This window comes from Coturnix japonica, chromosome Z, assembly GCF_001577835.2.
Source record: "Coturnix japonica isolate 7356 chromosome Z, Coturnix japonica 2.1, whole genome shotgun sequence".
NCBI classification, from domain to species: Eukaryota; Metazoa; Chordata; class Aves; order Galliformes; family Phasianidae; genus Coturnix; species Coturnix japonica.
The window spans coordinates 40,933,884-40,957,234 of NC_029547.1; the positions used below are offsets into that span (position 1 = coordinate 40,933,884).

Consider the following 23,351-nt stretch of genomic DNA (forward strand, 5'->3'; position numbering starts at 1 on the left):
ATAATAATTACTTCTAATGCAAAAATTGGACAATTTCTCATAATTAAATCATACTGCTAATGTTACAGTTCAGCTACAGTAAAATAACATTCTCTGTAGTCACATTTTTTCTTAGTATTTGGCTAATTAATTATTTAAACCAAAGAAAACCATTTCCTGCATTATGAAATGCTTGTATTTCATCTTATAAAAAAACATTTCCTTCAACTAAATACAAAAATTACTCAGTCTGAGATGCAATGAAGAAATTAATAAACCTTTTCAAAATATGCAGGCATGCAAACACTGTAAGGTACATAAAAATACATAATGGTGCATTTCCAGAATACGTCAATAAACAGAACAATCAATTTACCTGACCAGTATTGCTCGCTGACATACTGATTTCTGGTGCTCCTTGACCTTCGCTCTGCCTCTCTGTATCATGGGAACCTGCATCATGCTTGCCTTGAGGTGCTCTCTGTCAATGGAACAGTTCATGAAATCATATAGAGAAATGTAATATGCAACCATGCAATGCTCTCTAGGTTGTGAATCAACAAAGCCGTATCTTCACAAAGCCAGAAAATGGGGCTTCCTATTTCACGACACTTCATTTCAATAATTAACAGCCGAGATTGACCGTCTTAGAAAAACTGCCCGATAAAAGTAAAGCATGTCCTCTGAGGATTACAGCCCTGCAAGACAAAGGATTTGCTGTGAGACACAGAAACACCATTTTCCACCAGCTGTGCTCATGTCGCTATCAGAAATGTAACAGAATTGGAGCGAACAGCTGTCTTCCCTGCACCATCACGTGATCCTTGCACATACTGGAGACTACAGCCAGCACGGTTAAATTAAGCTTACATTGTAAGGCAAACAATTTCTGTGTGAAAAGAAGGTCAATCTGAATTTTAACAACAAACACTGCAGGAATAACTGGCTTGGTACCAATTAAATTTATATAAATCTTCCACCATGATATATCAGCAAAGCAACACAAAAACCAGGCCATTAAATACAGTTCCTTTAAAAAGCAAATAGAATAACTGAGCTTTGTTCAGTATGTGAAGTATCCAGCATCACCCACTAGTATGCTTAACATGTTCTGGCTTTTCAGAATGGCATATAAGCCCACTCTTAATGAAGTCCGGAGTTGAAAACGTATTGCCTTACCTTAAAAACAAGATTTTTTTTATAACATTAGTTTTCATGTAAAACCACCTTTTTTATACTCAGAGGATACTACCATACACATGTCCCTTTCATTTGTTTAACTAAATTTGCTATACTAAATTCAGTTACTACAGGCTCCTAAAATGTTTTTGGGCAGCCTGCAGTATGCTTTATGGGAACTTCTCTTTAATTTTTAGCAAAAACAGACTTTTTTTTTTCAGCGTGCACACACTGAAACTTTCTCAGTTGCATAAAAAATGTTAGCTTCCTTAGGCGTGTGGTGATCAGACACATACGGCATCACCAGCCTACCCCCTTCATTTGTTTGCAAAGACATGAGTTTATCAAACCCAGAAAATATTTAACACTGAACAGTTTCAGAAACCAGTAACTAACTAAATATTTAGGACAAACATTACAAAATGAAATACACATCCACTGAACTAATGGAAGAAGACCTGTCGAAGAACACAAGGAATTACATAAGAAAACTGAAAATAACGACTGATAATATTTTTCTTAAGCTGTATATTTAGTTATGGAAAATGAGTAGTCCTTAAGGGAAAACTCCTGAAATACTTTTGGAGACAGTGTTCCTGTTGTTTTAACTGAATTTTTCATTTAAAACCTCAACATCTTTGCCAGTATGCACGAAATTTTATTGTTATTTATGTTCATGCAATGATTAAAGACATTTTGGTTCCTGATACAAGAGTAGGAACTCAGTCAAGATCAGGCCTTGCTGTAAAATGTGCTGAACACAGCACACGACGACTATCTCACAGTATTTTCAGTCTTGAGTGAATTGTAATGGTGAGTTTGACATAAAATCTGCATCTAAGCTTCCTCTGTAAGTAAGGACAGAATTTTCCAGTCATTAGATAACAATGACTTAAGAGGTATTCAATGCACATAGAGGTCAAAAGCAGAAGCGTTCATTAGCAAGGCACTGGGTTACCCCTAGGGGACAGTATTATTCTTCCAACAATAGCCCTGAATTAGTGGCACACTTTCTTTGAGTGCTGATGGTGGAATGTTTATTAAAAAGCTTTGATGCACTTAAAGCACAAACAGGGAGACATTTCATTCTTTCCAACTACATGTTATTTATGAAAGAGGTGGCATTCCATTCCCCCTAAAAGACCTCAAGAATATGCCAGTATAAAAAGTAATCATTATAACATCCAATTTCATTCATAATGGTAAGATCATCTTAAACAGCTAGAAGCACAGCTGATCATGTCCTAAATGCAGTGTGCTCTCACTACATGCACAAAGATCCACACCCATGTTACTGTCACACGATTCATCCAAGGAACCTGAATGTCAAATCTATAAGTTCATGCCAAAGGATTTTTTTTTTTACTTCTTTAGCTACAGAAAACTGGTCTAATGAAATTAATAGTAATACAGGTAGCACATCGCAGGTATTTACTGAAAGCTGATTCCTTCACACAAATATATATCTAATTAATGTAGTTAAAGTATTATTTTTATATTATATATATGTATTATAAGAAAAAGTGTATGCACACATACAAACATGGATGATTAAAATAAATGTGATGACAAGATCGCTAGATCTCTTCTCTGTGCTTTAAATGTTTCTGAAGTCAACAATATCATGTTTCTTAATTTTGCAGTGTGCACTATCAGAAGAAAGGAAAAATCTTTGTGTTCCGAGACATCTGCAAGCACAGAAGGACTTGACCATTTTTTCTAAAATAAACAACTAAAATATTTTACTTAAATACCTTGTAATTTTAAGTTGTAATAGCTTTCTGTGTATTTACTAGGACTAAAGACTTCTCTAAACATTGAAGAATTTTCTTCAGAATTTTGAATGACGGTTATTTTCTAAACACTGAAAACTAAAGGTATGCTATTATTTTCAAGACAGCAGAAATGTTCATTATGCCACGTCTTTACAGTAAATACAGAAATTATATGGGTGTAAGAAGGTAAGAAAAAGAGAAGAAAGAAACAAAGAGGAACATGAAGCCGTAAGACTGATACAGTTTTGCTACAGTTGAGTCAGAAAAAAATCTACTGAGTTAAATCCTTCACAGAATCCCTGCCCATCAGAATTCAAAGAGTTTAAAGTTTGCAGAGCACTATTTCTGTATGCAGTAAGTCCTTTACGTTTTATCTACAGCAACAATGCACCATGGAAATACTGCACACATTTCAAAGGACAGATAGGCCTGCAACACTGTCAACAAATTGAAAACTCCGTACTTGCCAAGAAGTTGCTTTTTAAATGCACTTGCAGGTCTGTGCCTGACAGCAAAACACTGAAGGGGTCTCAATCTACAGTGGATTTGAAACCTTACTGTGAAGATCTCACAAAATATTTTGTTGATATTTGAGAATTCTCATGAAATTGGAAGGTACTTGCGGATTCCTTCGACCACGTCTAACAGCATTTACAAAAGTCAGTAATGTGCAAAAACTTTAAAAATGTGCTATGTTTTTCTTTTCTGATATATTTTGCAAAAGTTTTTAATGCCACTGCATTCGGTCTTTTTCATGTCATATATTATTCACTTTATGTAATCATTTACATGGATGCAGATGCCAACTACATCAGCAGATATAATTGTTTATTACTGTTAATAGATCTTTAAGAACAGAAGCAGAACATTCAAGCTGGGTATTATTATATCACTATGTTCACTCTCTTCAATCATACAGGCTTTGCAATTTGAGTGCTACTATCTTCCTTCTTGCTACCAGGCAATTTCAGACCTAAATCGAGCTGCTACGTACAGTAAGTAGCCATGCACTACATGACTGAAAACACACTAAAGTATTCACATGCGTCTACTGACTGTCTCCTTTACCAGCAGCACCCAAGTAACTCTCTCCTAAAGCAAGCAACCAGCCAACAAGATGCCAGGAACACATCCTACCAAAACTTGTATTAAGTGTTTCTACATATTCAGCAGCCAAGTAACTTGATGAAAGAAGTGGAGAGAAAACTAAGACAAGAACTTCTCTAATTTGGTGCATCTCAATGCTGTTGGACTCCCTGAGCTTATGCAAGGCCTAATTAACATGGGTTTTGTTTTGTTCAGAACCAGAATAGAAAATAAATGTTCTGAGGACAGGTTCAATCTGATTAAATGGTGCAAAAGTACAGCTGCCAAAAGCCTGGCCAATCTGAAGTGGTAGAGTTCAGAATCCAAAAAGGACAGAGAAAGGCAAAAAACAGAACAAGTCTTATGTTGCAGGAAAGCAGACTGTAACCTCCTTCAGGTATTTGCTTGGAAGAATCCCATGGGATATAGCCCTGGAGAGAAAAAGGCTTAGAGGGTATCTCATTGGTATGCTTAAACAACAGCATTGGCTAGTGTGTCAAAAGAACAGACAACTTTAATTATACACACTACTGTCACCTTCACATCCAACACAAGATTTTCCCCCAAGCTGTAGAATTATAAAACCATTATCATCACAAATGGAAAAAGATACATTCCTTAATAATTCAGGTGTTGCTCTGAACTTTCACAGTTGGTTTTTTGGGTGAAAATAAATAAAAGTAATATTCAGGTCCAACATAAAAATTATAACTAATTTACCAGTTCAACTCAATTTCTTGTAAGTGAGTGTCTACTACTAATGCTGTTTTTTTGCTAACAGCAATTACTACTATTGACTTTGTTGTTCAGAAGAAACATTATTTGGTACTTGTTAATATAGAACTCAGTACTTAAATGCTAAAAATATACAAGGCTTCTAAGAAACCAGGCAAAAGCTATATTCATTCTTATTTTTTTCTTCTCTCTCTCAAAAGTTAATCAAGCCTTGTTTATCAGAAATTCCTCTTCAGAAAGGTGTGTACATCTGGTAGTTTTAATTACTTGTTGAAACTAAGACAAACTGTTTATAACACACTGTACTTCTGTCTTTGAACTGAAAGTGGTGGTAGTACTTTGTCCTATCATTAGTGATTAATGCTCAGTATCAGCATGAAGAGTAACTCCAGTATTTCTCCCTCAGTTCACAGGTGAGAGAACAAGTAACTGACAGTGTACATTGACTAGTTCAGTAACTGTGAGATCACTAGCTTCTGAAAGTTATCCTATCCAACATCTCATTCAAATGTTTTTTGATTTTTTTTTACTAGAAACATATCAGAAACAAAAGAAGGTTCACTAACCTCTGCTTCTGCTGCTTGTGATTGCAGGAGCTGTCGTATACGAAGAATATCCTTCTCTATCTGCTGAATTCTTGCCACCCTCACCTGAAATAAATGGTTTTATTCAAAAACACCTTTTATTTATTCTGTATAATGACAATATGACAAGTTCATTGCAAATACAGCTAACTACAACAGCTTATACAAACAGAACTACTTTCACATTGTAATTCAAGTGTTCTTCACAAGAAAACACAGGCATGATTGCAAACACTGAAAATACAGTGGTCAGTTAGGTCTCTAGTAAAGCTAATGCTTTTTTAGCAAATTAATTCACTGTACTTTCCAAACAGAAATTTGAGAGAACTTATAATGACCAAGCATCTTCAAAGTAGAAAATACTGAATGGTTTCTATTATATTCCGTTAATATGATGATTTGGAAGCTCTTGTTTATGTGAACAGCCTCCGAATATTTTCTGCACCTACAAATCTGAAAGAATTTACAAGGCAAATGTAAAGAAAAAGCTACATAGTGCTTCTTTGGTCTGTCTGGGTTTACGCAGACATTTCTGAATCAACCTGACTTTTTTAAAGGAAGCTGTATTGCAACTCATTTCTCAGCGCAATCATTCTGTGGTTCATAAATGGAATGCTGAAAAACCAAGCTTTACAGAATGCACATACAAGCTGCATTGTGAAGCACAGGATGAATGATTCTCTGAAACAGCAAGTGAATAAAGTAAGAGGTAGATAATTGTGTGTGCTTGATAATACACAGTCGTTGACTCAAAAAGTGGGCAGAGAATAATTAGTCCAGTAGCATCAGGATATGAACAGAATACTGAACTGATTAAATAATATTTCTTTATCTGATGGATAGATTAATAAAATCCTGATTGCTGTAACTGAATAACAGGTTTGGTGTTACACTAAAAAAAAAAAAAAAAGGTTTTGTGCATCTAGTGGACGCTGCAAGGATTGCTATAACCAACCTTATTTAACATCTTTACAACCTGAAAATGAAAATAAGATGAACTTTTTAAAAAGGTGTTTCTACCAAAAGATACATGTGGAATAGTAACACAATGTAATCTCAAAATCTTAGAAATAAAACATATAAACACAAAGAGGAATGAATTCCTGAAACATCATAATAAGCTGTGGGAAAAGCATCATGAACACCAACACTTATGAGATGCACAGCTATGAACAGAGAAGTAAAATTTGAAAGCAGGGCATAAAGAAGTTCCACAAAAGGCAAACAGATCATTCACTCTCCTTAGTTCCTGTATCTGGAGATTTCTTAAGTATTAGAAAGCCAAAAAAGTATTACTGGAAATAAAGGTACACTGTACATTGAAGTAATGATGTCATATGTCTGCACTTCAGAAGAATACTGTAGAGCTGTTGGAGTGTGCCCAGAGGAGGCCAAAAAGGTCATTAGAGGGGTGGAGCACCACACCTGTGAAGTAGGAGCTCAGCTTGTTCATGTTGGAGCAGGGAAGGCTTCGGGGAGACCTCACTGTGGCTTTCCGGTACATACAAGGAGCTTATAAACAGGAGGGAGACAGGATTCTTACTTGATGCGACAGCAACAGGACAAAGTGGAATGATTTTGAACTACAGGAGTGGAGATTTAGGTTAGAAGGCAAGGTGAAGTTTTTTGCTGAGAGGGTGGTTTGGCACTGGCACAGGCTGTCCAGAGAAGCTGTGGATGTCCCATGCCAGGAGGTCTTCAAAGCCAGGCTCAGTTGAGCCTTAGAATACTAATCTGGTGGGCAACAACCATGCCCATGGCAGTGGGACTGAACTACATGATTTTTAAGGTCCCTTCCAACCCAAATCATTCTGTAATTCAATGACAGAACACTTCTCTGTCTCTGAGAATGACTTTGGAGTTTCCCTTAGCTTGAGCTTCCTTCCATGTAACCAGCAATTAATTGCCTAAAGTACATCAAGGAAATCTGAATATGTATACATACACATCTGAACATGGGAAAATATTTTTTGGCAGATTAAAAATAATCAATATTGCAATTTGTCATGTACCACAAAGTTTCCAAAGAGACAAGAACTGAATCCACACCTCCCAGGTTTTACTTGAAAAATGCAAATTTAGACAACTCTTTTTAATTGATAATTTGTATTAAAGGGGACTTCAGAAGTTCCATCAATTGGAAGTATGCTTTGTACCAAACACTGAACAAGCACAAAAAAGAAAATGCTATTGTAAACAAAGCTTTAAGATCCTAATGTAATTTGTTCAGCAGAGTAACTGAAAACAAGCCTGAAGTCAGTATATCAAGCATATCTCTTAATGAAGACAAATCATACTTTTTCCTATGTAAACACAATATATCAAAGCATCTCAAGATATTTATCAGTAGTAGTACAGTGGAGCATTAATTTGATGAAGACGGTAAGGAAAAGGCAAAGAAAATCAAGAGAATATTAATTTTACTGTATAACTTAAAAGAGTCCTCAGAGTATTAAGTCAAACAAGCTAATATTAGAGATGCAAGAGGGTTCCAAACTTTGAGAAGAATCACTGTTTAGTACTCTATATTGTGTTAATGCACTGTCATGTTTGTATGTTTTTTGGTTAATCATATCATTTTGATTATTAAAGCATCTGCTTTAATCTGTATAGGAATGAATTTTCAAGTGTCTGAACGCATGCAGAAAATTGTTTATATTTTAGAAGCCATGTAAGTAACATCACATCTCTATTCATAATATATTCCTACTCATTCTGTAATTATTTATCACTCGTATCAAAAGAATATTGTTGGATAAAGCAACTTGACATTTAAAGATACACATTACTTGGGAATCACTGCTCTGGTAGCCCTTATTAAGAACATTCCTTCATCTTCTGAAAAATAAGGACTAATATTTTCTTTTAAAACACTTTGCTTTTCTAAAGCTTATACAACAAAATATATGCATTTGAATATTCAAACACTTCAAACAAAGATTAAATTTAATAACTTTTTCAAATCTTTTTTTTTCTCCTCTCAAGTGAGAAATACCACATGAAGTTATAAACTTCAGGTAAGACTTAGTGCAAATAGTTAAACAAGCTAAAATAAATAAAGTCTTCTCCCGCATCTTTTTGTGTTACCGTTGGTCACAATCCTCAAAAGGGGTAACAAACAATGACTGCTGTGAGCTGACTTATTTTAGGATGAAAAGTTCAGAGGAATCAATGACAGATTAGAGGCGGAGAAGATCATTATTTTAAGGTCCTCCATAAGAAGTGGTCACTATATGAATTAACTGGCAATGGAAGGCTACCAGCTCTCGCATGGAATAAGTCTCTGTGATTCTTAAGGTAGAGACATCTGTAGCACTACCTTGTATTTACCGCAACTGTTTCCTCCCTTCAACTCAGATTTTGCACTGTATTCTGTATAACAAACAGTTATGGCAGAGGGAAAATACAGAGCAGTAAGAAAGCTGTAAAACCAGCAAGTTCATGGCACGTTTTGAACATCACAGTGAAATAATACAGAATTAGCTTTGACATGTCTGCACAGCAGTGTACCTCTGAACAGTTTTAGCACCTATCCTTGGTATATTGAAACCAAGGGGAATTATCCGTCAAAGCCCACAAGAGGAAAATGTGCATATAGTCACTTCCTATTCTATCATCTTTACATAATTACAGTCAGTAGACACCTTTTTTTTCTTCTTTTTCTTTTCTAAAGTAAATAGGTGTTATACATAAAGAACAAAACATTTGTGATAAACCCACAGGCAAACATTAATACGGAAAGCATACAAAGATTTCAACATCCTCTTGATAGGACTTTTTCCCTTCTGAAGTTGAGGAAGAACAGGTAGGGAAGTAGCCGCCTAAGGAAAAACGTACTTTCAGAGTGAGAGAATTACAGTCAAATAATTTCTTCTAACAATTTCAATTATACTCTGCCTACATAAATAACTTGGCCAGTATCATACTGTCTGTATTCATTTAGCTTACTTTACCTTATTCTACATCAGCCCATTAGTAACAAAACTCAGAAGTCTGATGACACACTGCTCCCTTATAGAACAGAGATAACCAGACATACTCAGGCTGAGCCTGTTCTGCCTTCACTCAAAACCAACTGACAGAAGTTGCACAGCTGCATTCACACAGGGCACTACTGTAGCTACTAAACATTGATAGCACAGCCATGAGGCTTCCAGGTCAGAGTTGGTTATTATCCAGGCAGACTAAAACAGGGAAGAATAAACTTGGTTCTGTCTTGAGTACAACCATATTGACAGATCCTTCTTTACACATCCGTTACGTATATACATAACAGAAGTAGCACTACTACAGGATATGTATCTTGCAAAAAACTGAAGCCACGTAACTTTTCTAAGAAGTTTAATTCACTTTAGAAAACACAGTTTAAACTCCAATTGTGAACAGAATTAATTAGAAATGTATCCTATGTAACAAAATTCCTGTTCACATAAACCTGGAGAAGATACTGCCTAAGCAGACTGTTTTATTGAAAACATTTGTTCTTCAAACACATAAAACCAGATTATTTAACCTACTTGTTATTTAACATCCATGGAAACAAGCAGGAATAAATACTTCAAATAAACACGCATGGGAGAGTAACTATCCTATTTACAGGTCTCATGCATGTTTTGAGTAATACTTCCAAATGTGGCTAATATGATTTGCTTACAAAATTGTGCATGTACTCATTATGAATGCAAAACAACTCTTAGTGAGAGCAAACAACTGCAAGTTATGCATGTGAATTGACATGTGGTCTCTGGTTAAGAAAATCTACCAGATCCTCACTGGATTTTTTTCTGAAGAGGTCTCTGATGAGCACCTTGAGAACTCAGTAAAGAATTGCAACCAATTCCATCATACCATCAGACTTTGATGCACTAGTTTTACAAAAACAAAGTCAAATACACCACTAGATCTAAGTATTTGTGGCCCTCTTTTTAAATGTTTTAATAGACATATATTTTAAAGAACAACTTCTTCTTATATATACACACCTCAATTTGTCTTTCTCAATGCAGCCCAGGCAAACCAAAAGGACACACATGCTTTAAGCTATCACTGTGTTTACACACTGTTTAAAGATACAGCAATCATTAATTTTATAAAATCACAGAAAAAAACTTTTTCTGTTCTTTCTAATAAAAGCTATACCTGTGCTCGCTTTTCCATATCCTGACATGTACCCAACTGTTCTTCCATTGCAGCTCTGATCTGCCTTGCTTCATACTCCAGCTGCCTTCTGGTCATATCTGTTTGCAAGGAGAACTGAAATCGAATTACAGAGAAGGCATCTTAGTGCATCAAATTTATGTAAATGATTAATGTCTTTTGAACTATTTTACCACAGCAAAATTCATAAGCAGATGATGAGTGGTAGATCACTAAAATATGGCTATGTTATTAAAAAGAAGAATACAAATTGTGTTTCAAACAACAATACCTGCAAGTTTTGTCAAATAACTAAATACAACCTATAACAACTGAGACATTATCACTCATTACAAGCCTGGAATATTTGGTTACCAATGCACATGAGCATGTCAACAAAACTGCTACACATTCCAGGAGAATCAGTATTCTTAAAAACATCCAGAGGTACAACCTGTTGTTATGATACCATGACCTCATTCTTACTACTGTTACCTACCTTACTTTTCATTATCCAGTGAAAAAAATATAATGTTCAATTTGTAACAACAACATAGCTTAAAGGCACTTCAAATAGTTTATGATTTTAATGTAGATTTAAAGTAACAGGTCTGTGCAACCAATAAAAAACAATACCAAAAGGCAAAAAAATCAAATTAAGTGCTAGTTTTAAAGATGACAAAAACAGGAAACAAGGTGGCAGGAACTGCTGTAGATAAGCTGGTCCCACTTTCTGTCAATAGCAGGGTCTTCAAGTTCGGTATCCAGGCCTAACTCAAACCAAGTTTTTAATACTTTCAGCAAGATAGATTTCACCACTTCTATAAGCAACCAATTCCAATATTATGCTGTCATCACAACAAAGATTTTTTTTCTTATATTCACACAAAATGTCTCCTGAGTAACTTGTGCCCTCTTGTTCTGTTAACACACATCCTTGTGAAGAGCACCTCTGTCTTCTCTACAGCTACTTTTTAAGCATGAGATAAATAGATCCCTCATAGACCTCTGTAGACTTAACAAGTTGACTGCTTTAGCAGCAAGTTCAATTATTACCCACATGTACATATGTCATACATTTGAACATGTGGAAAATGGAGAAAGATCCAGTAAACATGTTTGCACATGAAAAGAAGTAGCTAATGTTTTCTGAAGCACACCATTAACTTCCTGACAAGATGAATATAAGTTCACTGAACTTTTCATGAGGTCAGAAGTTTTGAAACTACATAGCAACAAGGGAGTGACCAGTAAAATGAAATGAATGCTATGGGGGATTAAAGTTCTTCCATTTGACAGTTGCCTTTCTGGGAAGGACAGAAAAAGTTCTTTCAGAAAGGAGCAGTGATAAACATTACAACTGTACTTAATATGTAGAGACACCTCCGTAACAGAAAGGTAACTCTTGAGTGAGAAAAGGAAGTATCCGATCCAGTATATTCCACTAGCTTTTTTCCACCAATAATATGCAATAATCTTATGAAAGCAGAATTTATAAACCATTTCTATTTTGGAAAAAGGAGTTTAAAAAATGTGAGGAAGCTTTCAGACACTGACATATGGAAAGAAAGGTAAAGACTGAAGTGCAGTCACAGCTCTATTACGGCAGCTGCACAGAAATGAAAAGGCTGTGCATTTCAGAGTGTTTAGACAAAGATATGGGCTAAACTGAAGCAAAAAAAATGAAACTATGATGAAAATTTTTTAAAGTTGAAGGCTTTAATTATTCCTACAAAATACAAATAGGGCTGCTGCACCTTTACGCTGCTCATAGAAGTCTCCACTACTGTATTTTGGATGATTATTCAGCTTGCAAATAAGTCTTCAAGACAAGTTCTCAGTGAAGACTTAAACAGTGTTCAGAGATAAAGTCAAAACAGTCAAACACCTACAAATGCATAAAATGCTACTGAAAAGATATTAAAAAGAACAGGGTCTGCCCATTGTAGGCACATTCACAATTCTATCCCCAGCTGATGAATAAGCAGTAATGAATAATTACAACAGAACAGATTTAATGTAGATACTAAGTGAGACGTCCTAGTAAAATGAGCTAACTTTACTGATTATCTATTGAAATTGAGAGATTTGTACCTTAAAACCTACAATACCTTTACTGTGACACAGACATAATACAGTGCCTTTGAGAATATACTCCGCTGCCTCAAGATCTTTTTCAGACTTTCTCCTCCTCTGGTTTTCTGATTAAACTGGCCACAGCTGAATGTTATATATGCTGATGTCCAGCTACTCCACTCCGCTTACTAAAGTGCTTCCATATTCTACTTCTTTTTCCAGGAGGTGGATTTATGCCTAATCAGATTAGACTCTGTAAAGACAAGCAATCAAAACTGTATATGCAAATGAATTCACTGCAAATATATACAAGAATCTGAGGCCTAACAACCAGAAATGTGTATTATCTTGGAAAGCAGAGATCTTCACTTACATGAATATTCATTCCTATCAGAGATCTTCATTATTCAATATTTGACAATAAATTATTTGGAGACGCAAGGGTACAAGGTTGGAGCAATTGTATCACATTATAGCACCACTTTACTGTTTTGAAAGAAGAGCCCTTTCATAAATTGTCTCTTAGACTAATACTGCTCTCAAAATTAAAAGACTTTATTAAATAACATAAAATTATAGAAAAAAGAAGACCTCTGGGGGATACAGCTTACTGATGTAATTATTTGTCACAGTAACTGTTTGGTGTTCCTTTCCAGTGTTGGCATTCATAGTGGTATGTATGAATTTTAAAATGTAAAATTACATATGAAAACATTATTTAGACCAAGCTTTACATACTAATTTAAAATATTTTAAGTGAAAATTAGAGAAAATTACCAAGTTCATAAGATATATGAAGCAGCTAATCAGAGTCTGTAGCATACTACAATTACTTACATTTTCAGTAAGAGGGAGACTGTCAATCCTTTTAGTAAGGTTCTGAAGCTGGGCGTAATACCAGTCCTTTTCTTTCTCTTCCTTCTCAAGTTCCGCAAGCAAAAGAGATCTATTGAAAACAAGCAAGAAATGTTTAATGGTTAAGACCTCATCAACAAATATGAAGGCAGAAATGAGCACTGATACCAACACAAAAGGTTAAGAAACAAGGTTTGAGGGAGAAAGCACAAACAAGAAGCCTAAGAAGGTTCCCTGGACCCAGCTGAACAAATTGCTGTGCTATGCTGAGCAGGTCATTTTAATTTCTTGTGCATCAGGCCTGCAGTTACAGGTAAATATTGATATGTCTTCTATTACCACTTAGAATTTACAGCCTAGTAGCATTTAGTGAAAATTAAGCACAGTTACCAATCACATGCTAACTCAAATCCACCTTCTTTTAGACAATAGGCTTTTGTATGGTACAGCAAACTGCGGCTGCTATTTAAGAAAAGGACTGGGAATTTTAACAGTGAATACATCTCAATATCAGGTTACTAAATACAGTTACCTTTACACCCTTCGCAGTATCTCCTCATTAACTCTGTCACTCATAAAAACAAAAACCACCAAGGTAAAGGTTGCAATATCAAGTTATTTCTGTGATTATTAAAAATACATAAAAGAGAGTATTTTCTACAAAACGTTACAGACAGGGTACACTTATAGCCATTTTGCGCATTTCAAATGGGTATCATAAGCATACTGTAGACCTGAGCAGTACAGGAGAAAGATAAGAAGTTCACTATGTGCAGAGTACCAAAAGAAAATGTATTACAAGTTTTACCTACTGTTTTATCTATCCTTCATAAACTAGATCAGTACAGTCCCAAAAGTTATCAATACGATTATATATTATTAATTCTCATATCACATTTTAAAATATGTAAGATTTTCAGTATTATTCTGTACAACTCAGAGTAATGCTCAGCAAGCTTTACTTCCCCTCCTTAACTTTTACATCTGCCTCTCTTTAGTCTCAGTTTGTGGTCTAAGCAAGAGCCATATGAACATTTACAAAACACACAGAAAAAAATGTTATGGATAATTACCCTAAGTTTTTAAGGAACAAAGAATTCATACAATAAATTTTTCACTCAATTACTTTATTAATGCATCCCAAGAGTAACTTGGGAGGATGATAATCAAGTCTCTTCATGAAAGAACATGTAAAAAGAATTTATATGTTCTGAAGAATCTGCTTGACTGGCCTTCTTCTTCAAAAATGCTTAAAACTATTTTTGATAACAATAATACTCCATATCCAAAGCAAGGATGTGCCCTGAGGAATCCCTCAAGGTCTTCTGAAGACAGACTGAATGAAATGTGAGTAGATTACACTCTGAGAAAGGCCGTGAGACAAAGTCATTCTTTTGGCCTTCCACTGCCCATTCTCTAACATACGGGACCTAAGTGCCTGATCTCTGTGCACCTCCTTTCCACCTTGGCTGAAATATGCTGTTGTGTGTCCAAGCACTAGTTGTGTCCTATTTGATAGATCAATTTTGTAGAAGTATAACTAATGCAAATTCTTATTATAAGTATTGTATTTTCTACCTATGTTTTCTAACAGCCCTAATCAGATTATTCTCACCTGTTGCTGTGTTAAGACCACACAAAGATTTACAAATTGACTAATTTTGCCTCTGGATTGAAAGACCTGGTTGTAGAAATAGGAGGGATTACTTTCAGCTAAGTGAACATTGATTAAATTTCTCCTGCAAAATGGAGGGTATTCAGTTCATGAGTGAGACACTGTCATTCAATCTGTTTTGACATGTATAATGGGTGCTAGAAGCAAGAAATGAACTTAGGAACCATCAGTACTCTGTAAAAAACAATTCAAGACCTGGGGGCAACTCTTTAAATTCAATAGCGTCCATTTTTGCTTCTGTGCAATGCTTTATTTGGGCTTACTGCTTTGCTATTATTGCTCCAGGAGGATTTAGATTTTAATGACGTCTTTAAGGTCTCTCAGTCCAATGCCTGAAGAAATGCAGACTGCACTGCAATTTCCTTAAAAATAAGCAGTACGTCTCTGTAGATGTGTTTGATGAGTTGCTCCATACACTTACGTTACTATCAGAGGTTCCATCAACCAGAAGTAGAGCTCCTTCTGCAACCTTTGAGAATTTCATGAGGTTAAGTGAGAGTTAATAAATCTTTATGCACCCCAAAACTACTTTTATCAGCACTGTCATAGAGAATATTTTCTCTGTCATATGCAGTTAGAATTAATGAAAATTCAACAAGGCAAAAGTAGTAAAGTTTCAAAACTTTACAGTGTTTTTAAGAGTTAGCAGAAAGTTATCTAAAAGATACTGTAGAGAAACAGTTAAGTCATTCAGTTAGCCATGAAGAGTTAAGAACATAAGAAGACTAGAGAAAGTGCTTAAAATCAACATTAAGGGAAAAAAAAAAACATAAAAAAAACCCCACAACAAAATAGAATAAAATGAGGAGCAATCAAGGAATACACACATTTTCATAAAAAAAAATCAGCACAAGACCATTACCTCTAGTATTATGTCACAGAGCTGACAAAGATGAGATTATCTAAATGAAAAAAGGTACACCAGAGGTAACCTATGGTTTATGAAAGGCAATCTGCAGAACATGCATCATGCTCTGAAAAAGTGTCTGACCAACTACACCTGGAAAGAGCCAGAGAGAAAGCAGGAGAGATTTATTAAGCAGCACATTCTAAACTGGTAACCTAAAACATTTTGAACTGGGCTCCAAGCAAACTGTTCTAGCTGAAGATGTCTTTGTTCATTGCAGGGAAATTGGACTGGATGACCAGTCCATGATTAAAGATCCCTTCCAACTCAAACAGTTCTAAGATTCTAAAAATGCATATTTCCCATTTTCTGCTGTTATTGACTTTAAAACTGTAGGAGAATTGAGTTAATGGGAAACATGCAAAACATTCCAACATACCACTTGGTTATTTTTTTTCCTTCTCAGAAGAGCATTTTTGGTCAAGTTAAATACATTTTTCAATTTAGAACTAATTTTAGCAAATTTTTCTAGTTTCTTATTTGTTTACCTTTTCAAACACCTAGAGAATTTCTTTATTGAAAAGCACCTTGTGATTTTGCCCAATTCATATACAGTTAATACATTTTGGTCCTTGCCCTGACACTGCTGCCCACAAGCAAAACATGTTTTTCCATGGTGTTAAAATGCTGAATGAAAATGTTCTTATGCTGCAGGTTTCAAAAAAATGCTAGTCTCTAAATTTTTTTAATGTTCCAACAATTGTGAAAAAAACCCCTACCAGCAAGTAATCCATGTTGAAATAAATATATGGTTATAAATACCAAAACTTAGCAACAAAAACACAAGGCATAGAAAAATAAGTGGTTAATTCCTTTCTGAATTCATACTGCTTTCAGATGCATAGCCCAAGGTTCTCCACCCTAAATTCTGATTCTTCTGATTACCTAGGGCCCAGGTCAACATCTTAACTATTTCTACATGTCCTGTAAAACAGCAAAAAAAACTGGGCAGTATTGATTATTATTTCAATAATAAACGAAGCCAGATGTTATCTGTCACACCTCTAAAGAAGACCATCATCTCAGCAACATTAATCTTTACTCCCACAGTTGCTACAGTAACTGTCTGAACTTAACTGAAATTAAAATAACCCTTTCCCTTCCTTTTTTTCCAGCATTGTTTGAAAAAAAATAAAAAAATAAAAATAAAAAAACAGAGCATTCTGGACATTGCTGAACAAAAATGTTCAAAGAACTATCACCTTAGAATTGATAACTGTAGTAAAAGATTGCATCATAAACCACACGTATTGGAGTAACTAACCTGAAATCCAGTTGCTCTAAATTAATGGTCCCTTCTCTGAATGACCTGGAGTCCAATGACTTGAATTGTAACTGGAAGCCACAACTACACTTAAATGATTTCAGTACCATGTGTGGTAAAAAACAGCACTGGAAATAACACAAACATGTACAATATTTCGTGATGGTAGATCATAAGCTACTGCTCGGTTCTTAGTTTGAATTAGAAACAGGAGTGCCCTGTCTTTGTGAACTATGACACATGGAGAGCTCTACTACCAATACTTGAGAGACTAGGATAAAAGGCTGTATGAATGGAAAAACTTAGGAGGGAACAGCCATGAGTTAAAATGGCAGATACGTTAGATTCTTTAAGACTGAGTTAAGTAAGTAGGAAGAGATTCCTGGATCCTACATTTTTCTGTATAGCTTTTCAGGAGTCTGCAGTTTGGAGAGGAAACAAACATGACCAGTAAATAAAATCTGAGATAAAAACTGCCGCTAGAGAAGACTCACTATGGATCCACTTTCATTTCAGCAAATGAAAGGGATCTAAAAATATTACTTAAAGCATAAAAGCCTTCCTCAACACGAGGATCTGGGTCAGGGTAACCCCACGCACAGATACAGGTTGGGCAGAGAATGGCTTGAGAACAGCCCTGAGGAGAAGGATCTGGGAGTGTCAGTTGATGAAAGATTAAAAGCAGGAATTCTAGGCTGCTGCCCCACAATTTCCTTCCCAACTAATTTTTATATTATAGTTCCAAGTACTTTTTTTTTTTTCTTGTTAGAACTATTAAGCATTAAAATATAAAGTTGCTGACTGTTCTTCAGCCCTATAGAATTACATCCTATCAATTAAGCAGCTTGCTATGACCAAATCTTTAGAAAACCCTATAAGTACGCCTCTGAGAACATCTGGGATTTCAGACAGTTTCATTTTAAGGTATAAAGATGTCTTCAATGGAAAAAGCTACCCATCTCTTACATTTCCTTCAAAAGTAATTGACAATGTGCTACAACCCTGCATTACGCCTGTGCCGACCTTCTTATTAAGTGACTATTTCTATGTTTCAGGAAAAGAAATTCCACAGTTTTGCCAACATGCAAAAAAATCACACGAGAATGAAATCCCAAAGACTGAATAAATAAGTATAGCTGACAACTTTGGTAAGAGACAAGAATCCATTTGTAAATGTCTACTAACAATAAATAACTGATCAACTAGCTATGGTTGCTGTAACAATTTGCAAAACACAGAAAGAAACTGCACCATCACATCATCAGTTTCAACTTATCAACTTACCAACAATGGTGCGGAGATACAAATGGGTATGAGATGCCATGATACCTCAGCCTTTTAAAATGCTAGACATCTTCTGATCAACATAAATTAACCTTCAGCCAATGAGCAGTAACTACAACATGCAAGAAGCAGCAAAATGTGTTCTACATGTTTTAAGACTTTTTTTCTTTCTTTTTTTTTTTTTTTTTTTTGCAGCTAAATATAATGCAAACTCCTTGTTTCCTTACTTGTTACAGTAAATATACCTTTATGAAAAAAAAATCTTCTAGCTAAATATTAACTGCCACTAAACTTTTCCCTTTGAAATTAAAAGTAACCAAATACTGGATGAACAGATAAGAAAATATACCTCTCTTTTTCTAGCTCTTCTAAATAACCAGTGCTTTCTCTGCTTCCATTCATAAATCCTCTTCTTGGAAATGATCCCATGGGAACAGGACTGCACTCTCCTGAACGGCTTGACACAGACCCTTCCCGGCTCCCAAATGAGCGCACAGACACCTTTGGCCTTAACTTCACTCCAGGAAAGCTGGTACTCTCCAGGTTCAGTTCTGGATAATAGAAAGCAAACGTTTTCAAAGATGAAGCTCAGTAGCACATTTGAAACACCTTTCATGCATAAATCCATGTTTCTTCGATGGAAGCATTCTGAACACTTTGCACTGGGAACTACAAAAGAACAAGGCAAACAAATCCAGTCTTGACTGTACGTTTAAGACAATAGTAGTCCCTGAGCAGACGGAAAAAACTACTGCTCTTCCAATTAGAAACAGTGTCCCCACACCAGTCTGCTTACCTTTTTCCCAGAGAAATTAAGAAATGGGTAGAGTTTTGTAAAAATGTCATTAAAAATGTCACATGAATTGTTCTTGTAGCCTGGAACTTTTTAGAAGGGGGAATAAGCTAGAACAAAGTAGATTTAACCTAGGTATTAAAAAGAAATTCTTTACTGTGAGGGTGCTGAGACACTGGAACAGGTTTCTGGAAGAGGCTGTGTATGCCCCCTCCTTGAAGGTGTTCATGGCCAGGCTGGATAGGGCTTTGAGCAACATGGTCTAGAGGGAGGTGTCCCTGCTGGGCAGAAGGGTTGGAACTCGATGATCTTAAAGGTCCCTTCCAACCCAAGAGGTTCTATGATTCTTTAAGTCCTAAGGTAACAGCAGCAGAAGCCCAAAAGCAACTCAGAAAAATGATCTTTTTGAAAATGTGTCTTTAAAATGCTCATCAAAAAATAACAGTAAGACTATGTCAAACCGACAAAGTCAGAACTGGAAAGAAGACAGAACTAAGCTAGGAAATACTATCTTGAAGAAAAAAAGAAAGACCAAAAACCTAAGAAACAAGTGAACCTACTTGAAACATAATTTTAAATTTACCTTTAAGTCGTTCCAATAAGTCAATTTGTCCAGACGATGCCATTCCCTCATCTTCAATACTTCCTTGTAGCTGTTTCAGCACCTCCTGAAAGAAATTAAGAGATCCTTAGAGTAATAAAGTACAAAGCAAATACACATAACCTGCCCTCAAGTGCACACTTATGTAACAGCTACTGAAACACTGGTATGAACTTTATTTCATGTGAGCAGTGAATATAACTCTAATTTCTGTCAAATAAAATGAGCAGTATTTCCCCAAACTATGTCACAATGTAAAGAATAGTCTGTCTGGTAGCGATAAGCTGATAAACCTATCAGCTTATTTAGAAGTCCTTCTCAAAGTGAATACCATTAATCTCTAATTTATAGATGAAGAAGCAGGAAACTGAGAAATTAGTGAAATTTCTTCACCTGTGTACCTAAAGTTAGCCCTGTAAAAATAAAAATAAGGCACCTAATTAAAAGTTACCTCAGTATTTTGAATACCACATTTTCTAAACCTTTAAGATATCAGTAGAAGTTAACAGCAGCATAAACCAGAGGGGATAGTCATCAATGTTATAGTTATTACTACTAACACCACTGGAACTATCATCACCAGATCTAAGTAGAACAGAATTATGTTTCTCTCATGGTATTGTTTCATCTGGCTTATTCTTTGGGACACATTTATGCAGCTGAAACTCTGAAGACAGAAACACCCTTGTATGTTATTGAAACTACATAGGATAGAATTATACAGCTGAAAGAACGTATTTCTAATGCACAAAAAGCTTCCAAGTTAATGATAACTGCACTAAAGGGGTTCTGTAAGCCCCTGGGTCCCTAATGCTCAGTGGCCTAAATTCAGGTAGAAAATTAAATGCAAGCTAGTGAATGACTGTTCCATATCACAATGATGGATACATTGATAGCAAAAATAAATTGAAAAGACTGCTGATAAAGCAAAAAGCCCTTACTGAAATTACTTTTTGTTACTGTCTATCCTGACTTAGAAAATATTTTCAGAAGCAGCAAAATAATATGAATATATAATATAATAAATAATATATTTATATATATTATTATTATTATTATTTTATTATTATTATTATATAAATAATATTATTTATATTTATATATATAAATAATATAAAATAATATGAATATATAATATAATATGAATTAATTAAAGATACTGCTTACTTTTTACACACAAGAGTCTACATCAAGAGTTGTATTCCTTCTGCTCATACCTGAAAACTAATGTATTTCAAGTACATTTAAATATCTTCATAACCCCATTTTGCTCTTTTTTGAATGAAGCATACCTTATCACCAATACTAACCATTCCTGCAACTTGTACAGAAACTACCTTTTAAGGGCTTTTTAATCTCTTCAAAAGCAACAAAAAGAGCATTTACAAGAAGTCAAGAGACTCTTTATTTTAAACAGGCATAATGCTGTGCTTTTCCATACTCAAACTGTTGTTCTTCATTAAGAAAAAAAAAAAATAAAGGAAATAAAAGGATTTCGAGTCATATACTCTAAGTTGTTCTGCGAATATAATCTCCAAATACTAGCACAGAAAGCAAATGTTACAAGGACAATCTTGTGAACAACCACTGCCTAATTATGCACCAGTACTGTAGGAATACTGAAGTACATATATGCATGAACTATGCCTTCTCTGACTTTTTAGAAGTAATTCTCGAGGTGAACTGAGGACAAATTTACTAACGTAGACATCCGCCCAGCTTTCAAAGTCAAGGTGCATGTCTGTATCAGTTCTTTTTCATTTTTCAGGACAGTTTGAAGCCAGCCTCCCAGCTTCCCCCACTCACTGCACTTTGCTTGACAACACAGAATGGTCTCAGCATGAACTAATTTTCTTTCAGACCAAAAGATGCCAGCAGTTTGCTCGAGACTGTTAGTGGACATCCACTCCATGGGACCAAGGTGCAACTAGTCCAAAAATAAAATCTCCTGACATGTACATTATGCACACTGAGTCCTCAATGTAATCTACCTACAGTGCACTACCTGTTAATATCGACATAACCTTCAAGATTACATCTAGTGTGATAGAATTATTGCCCTTGAAAATGACCTCCACTCTGCTTGTCTTTTAAGAGTGTCTTCATCAGCCATGAGGTCCAGTCATCTCTACACATTAAACTGCTGCAAATTAAACTACTAATTAAACTACTAATAAAGAAAGGAAACATAGAGAAGAAATGCTTACAATGCCAGATTTCAAATTCCAATGAGTAAAAATTTAGCAGTCTGTTTAATTTTGGAGAACTGTATTAATATTTGTATTTGGAAATATTTTAAAAGATATCTGTACAAAACTGTTCTGGCTAGATACACCTCTCTTCAGCACAAAGAGAAGCATATACAACAATTCAGTCCAATCAGATAGCTCTGGTCCCTGTACACAACACTTGTTTCCATATCTTCCCCACCCCTTTCAGACAAAATAAGCTTCATTACTCACATTCACTTTTCATAACATTTTATGTATTCAGAGAATGCCCAAATGATTTGTCATGGAGTTATCTAGATCAATCTATGCCCATGACGGGGGGGGGGCAATAGGCCGTTGGGCCCCCCGGCCCCTGACAGATGGAAAGGGAAAAAGAGAAAGGGGTAGGGAGATGGGATCTGGGCTCAAGGAAACAAATAGAGCAGTGGCAATGATCTAAGGAGGAGAACTTATTTTACTAATTACAATCTAATTGAAATTGAGGCTAATAAATCAATATTAATATAAATATTTTTAATATAAAATCAATAACTAAGAAGCCTGCTTTGAAATTGAAGGTGCCATGGCTTGTAAGCATACCCACACCTGCTGCCAGGCAGTGAGACCGAGAGCCAGTCACTTCCGTGATGTGTTTCCCTCTCCGACCGTGAGGTCCTCTGGGACATGTAGTTCTTCTCTGTGCTCCACATGACGTTATGATGTAGAATACCAATAGCGAAAATTACAAAACCGTGACATGATTGAAAATCATGACAAAACTTAAATACAAGAACTGTTCCAAAGGTAATGCCTCCTATTTTATTCTATTGGTCCACAATGTCAGAAGCAGATGGTGGTGGTATGGGAGCAGAGGCTGAACCTTCCAGCCAAAATTCCATTCCATGCTATTGCTGTGTGACAGATGGCAGCTGAGGGGCACTCTGACAAAATGGCGCCTGACATGAGGAAGAAATGGCACCCACTGACATTCTTTGACACTTGGTGAATGTTTATAGAGACCAAACACTGAGAGCACAGTGAGGAGGTGGCTTTTGTGTTTCAAGCAGTGGAGGCAGAGATAGGAAAGATAAGTCGCATCCTAGATAGCAATCACAGCTGTCACATCATTAAGTGAGGTACTTCTGTTCATTGTTGGTGCAAATGCACAGCTGAGGTCGGTGACTACGCTGAAAAACAGTGTGTTTTAGCAAA

The 23,351-nt window shown here is 35.6% G+C and overlaps 1 protein-coding gene across 8 annotated transcripts in view; it reads right to left on the bottom strand.

Annotated features, from left to right (window-relative positions):
- APC (APC regulator of WNT signaling pathway) overlaps positions 1-23,351 on the bottom strand; it is a 91,322-nt gene that overhangs the window by 23,505 nt on the left and 44,466 nt on the right. For 6 of the 8 annotated variants that reach the window (XM_015849416.2, XM_015849417.1, XM_015849418.1 and 3 more), the window contains 6 exons: positions 19,912-19,996; positions 18,885-19,086; positions 13,388-13,496; positions 10,478-10,591; positions 5,321-5,404; positions 356-460 (listed from right to left, as the gene is read on the bottom strand). In XM_015849416.2, the coding sequence (XP_015704902.1) occupies positions 356-460; positions 5,321-5,404; positions 10,478-10,591; positions 13,388-13,496; positions 18,885-19,086; positions 19,912-19,996 (699 nt within the window). Of the gene's footprint in view, positions 1-355; positions 461-5,320; positions 5,405-10,477; positions 10,592-12,585; positions 12,778-13,387; positions 13,497-18,884; positions 19,087-19,911; positions 19,997-23,351 lie in introns of those variants that run through there. The other 2 variants (XM_015849419.1, XM_015849423.2) reach the window with 2 other exon arrangements.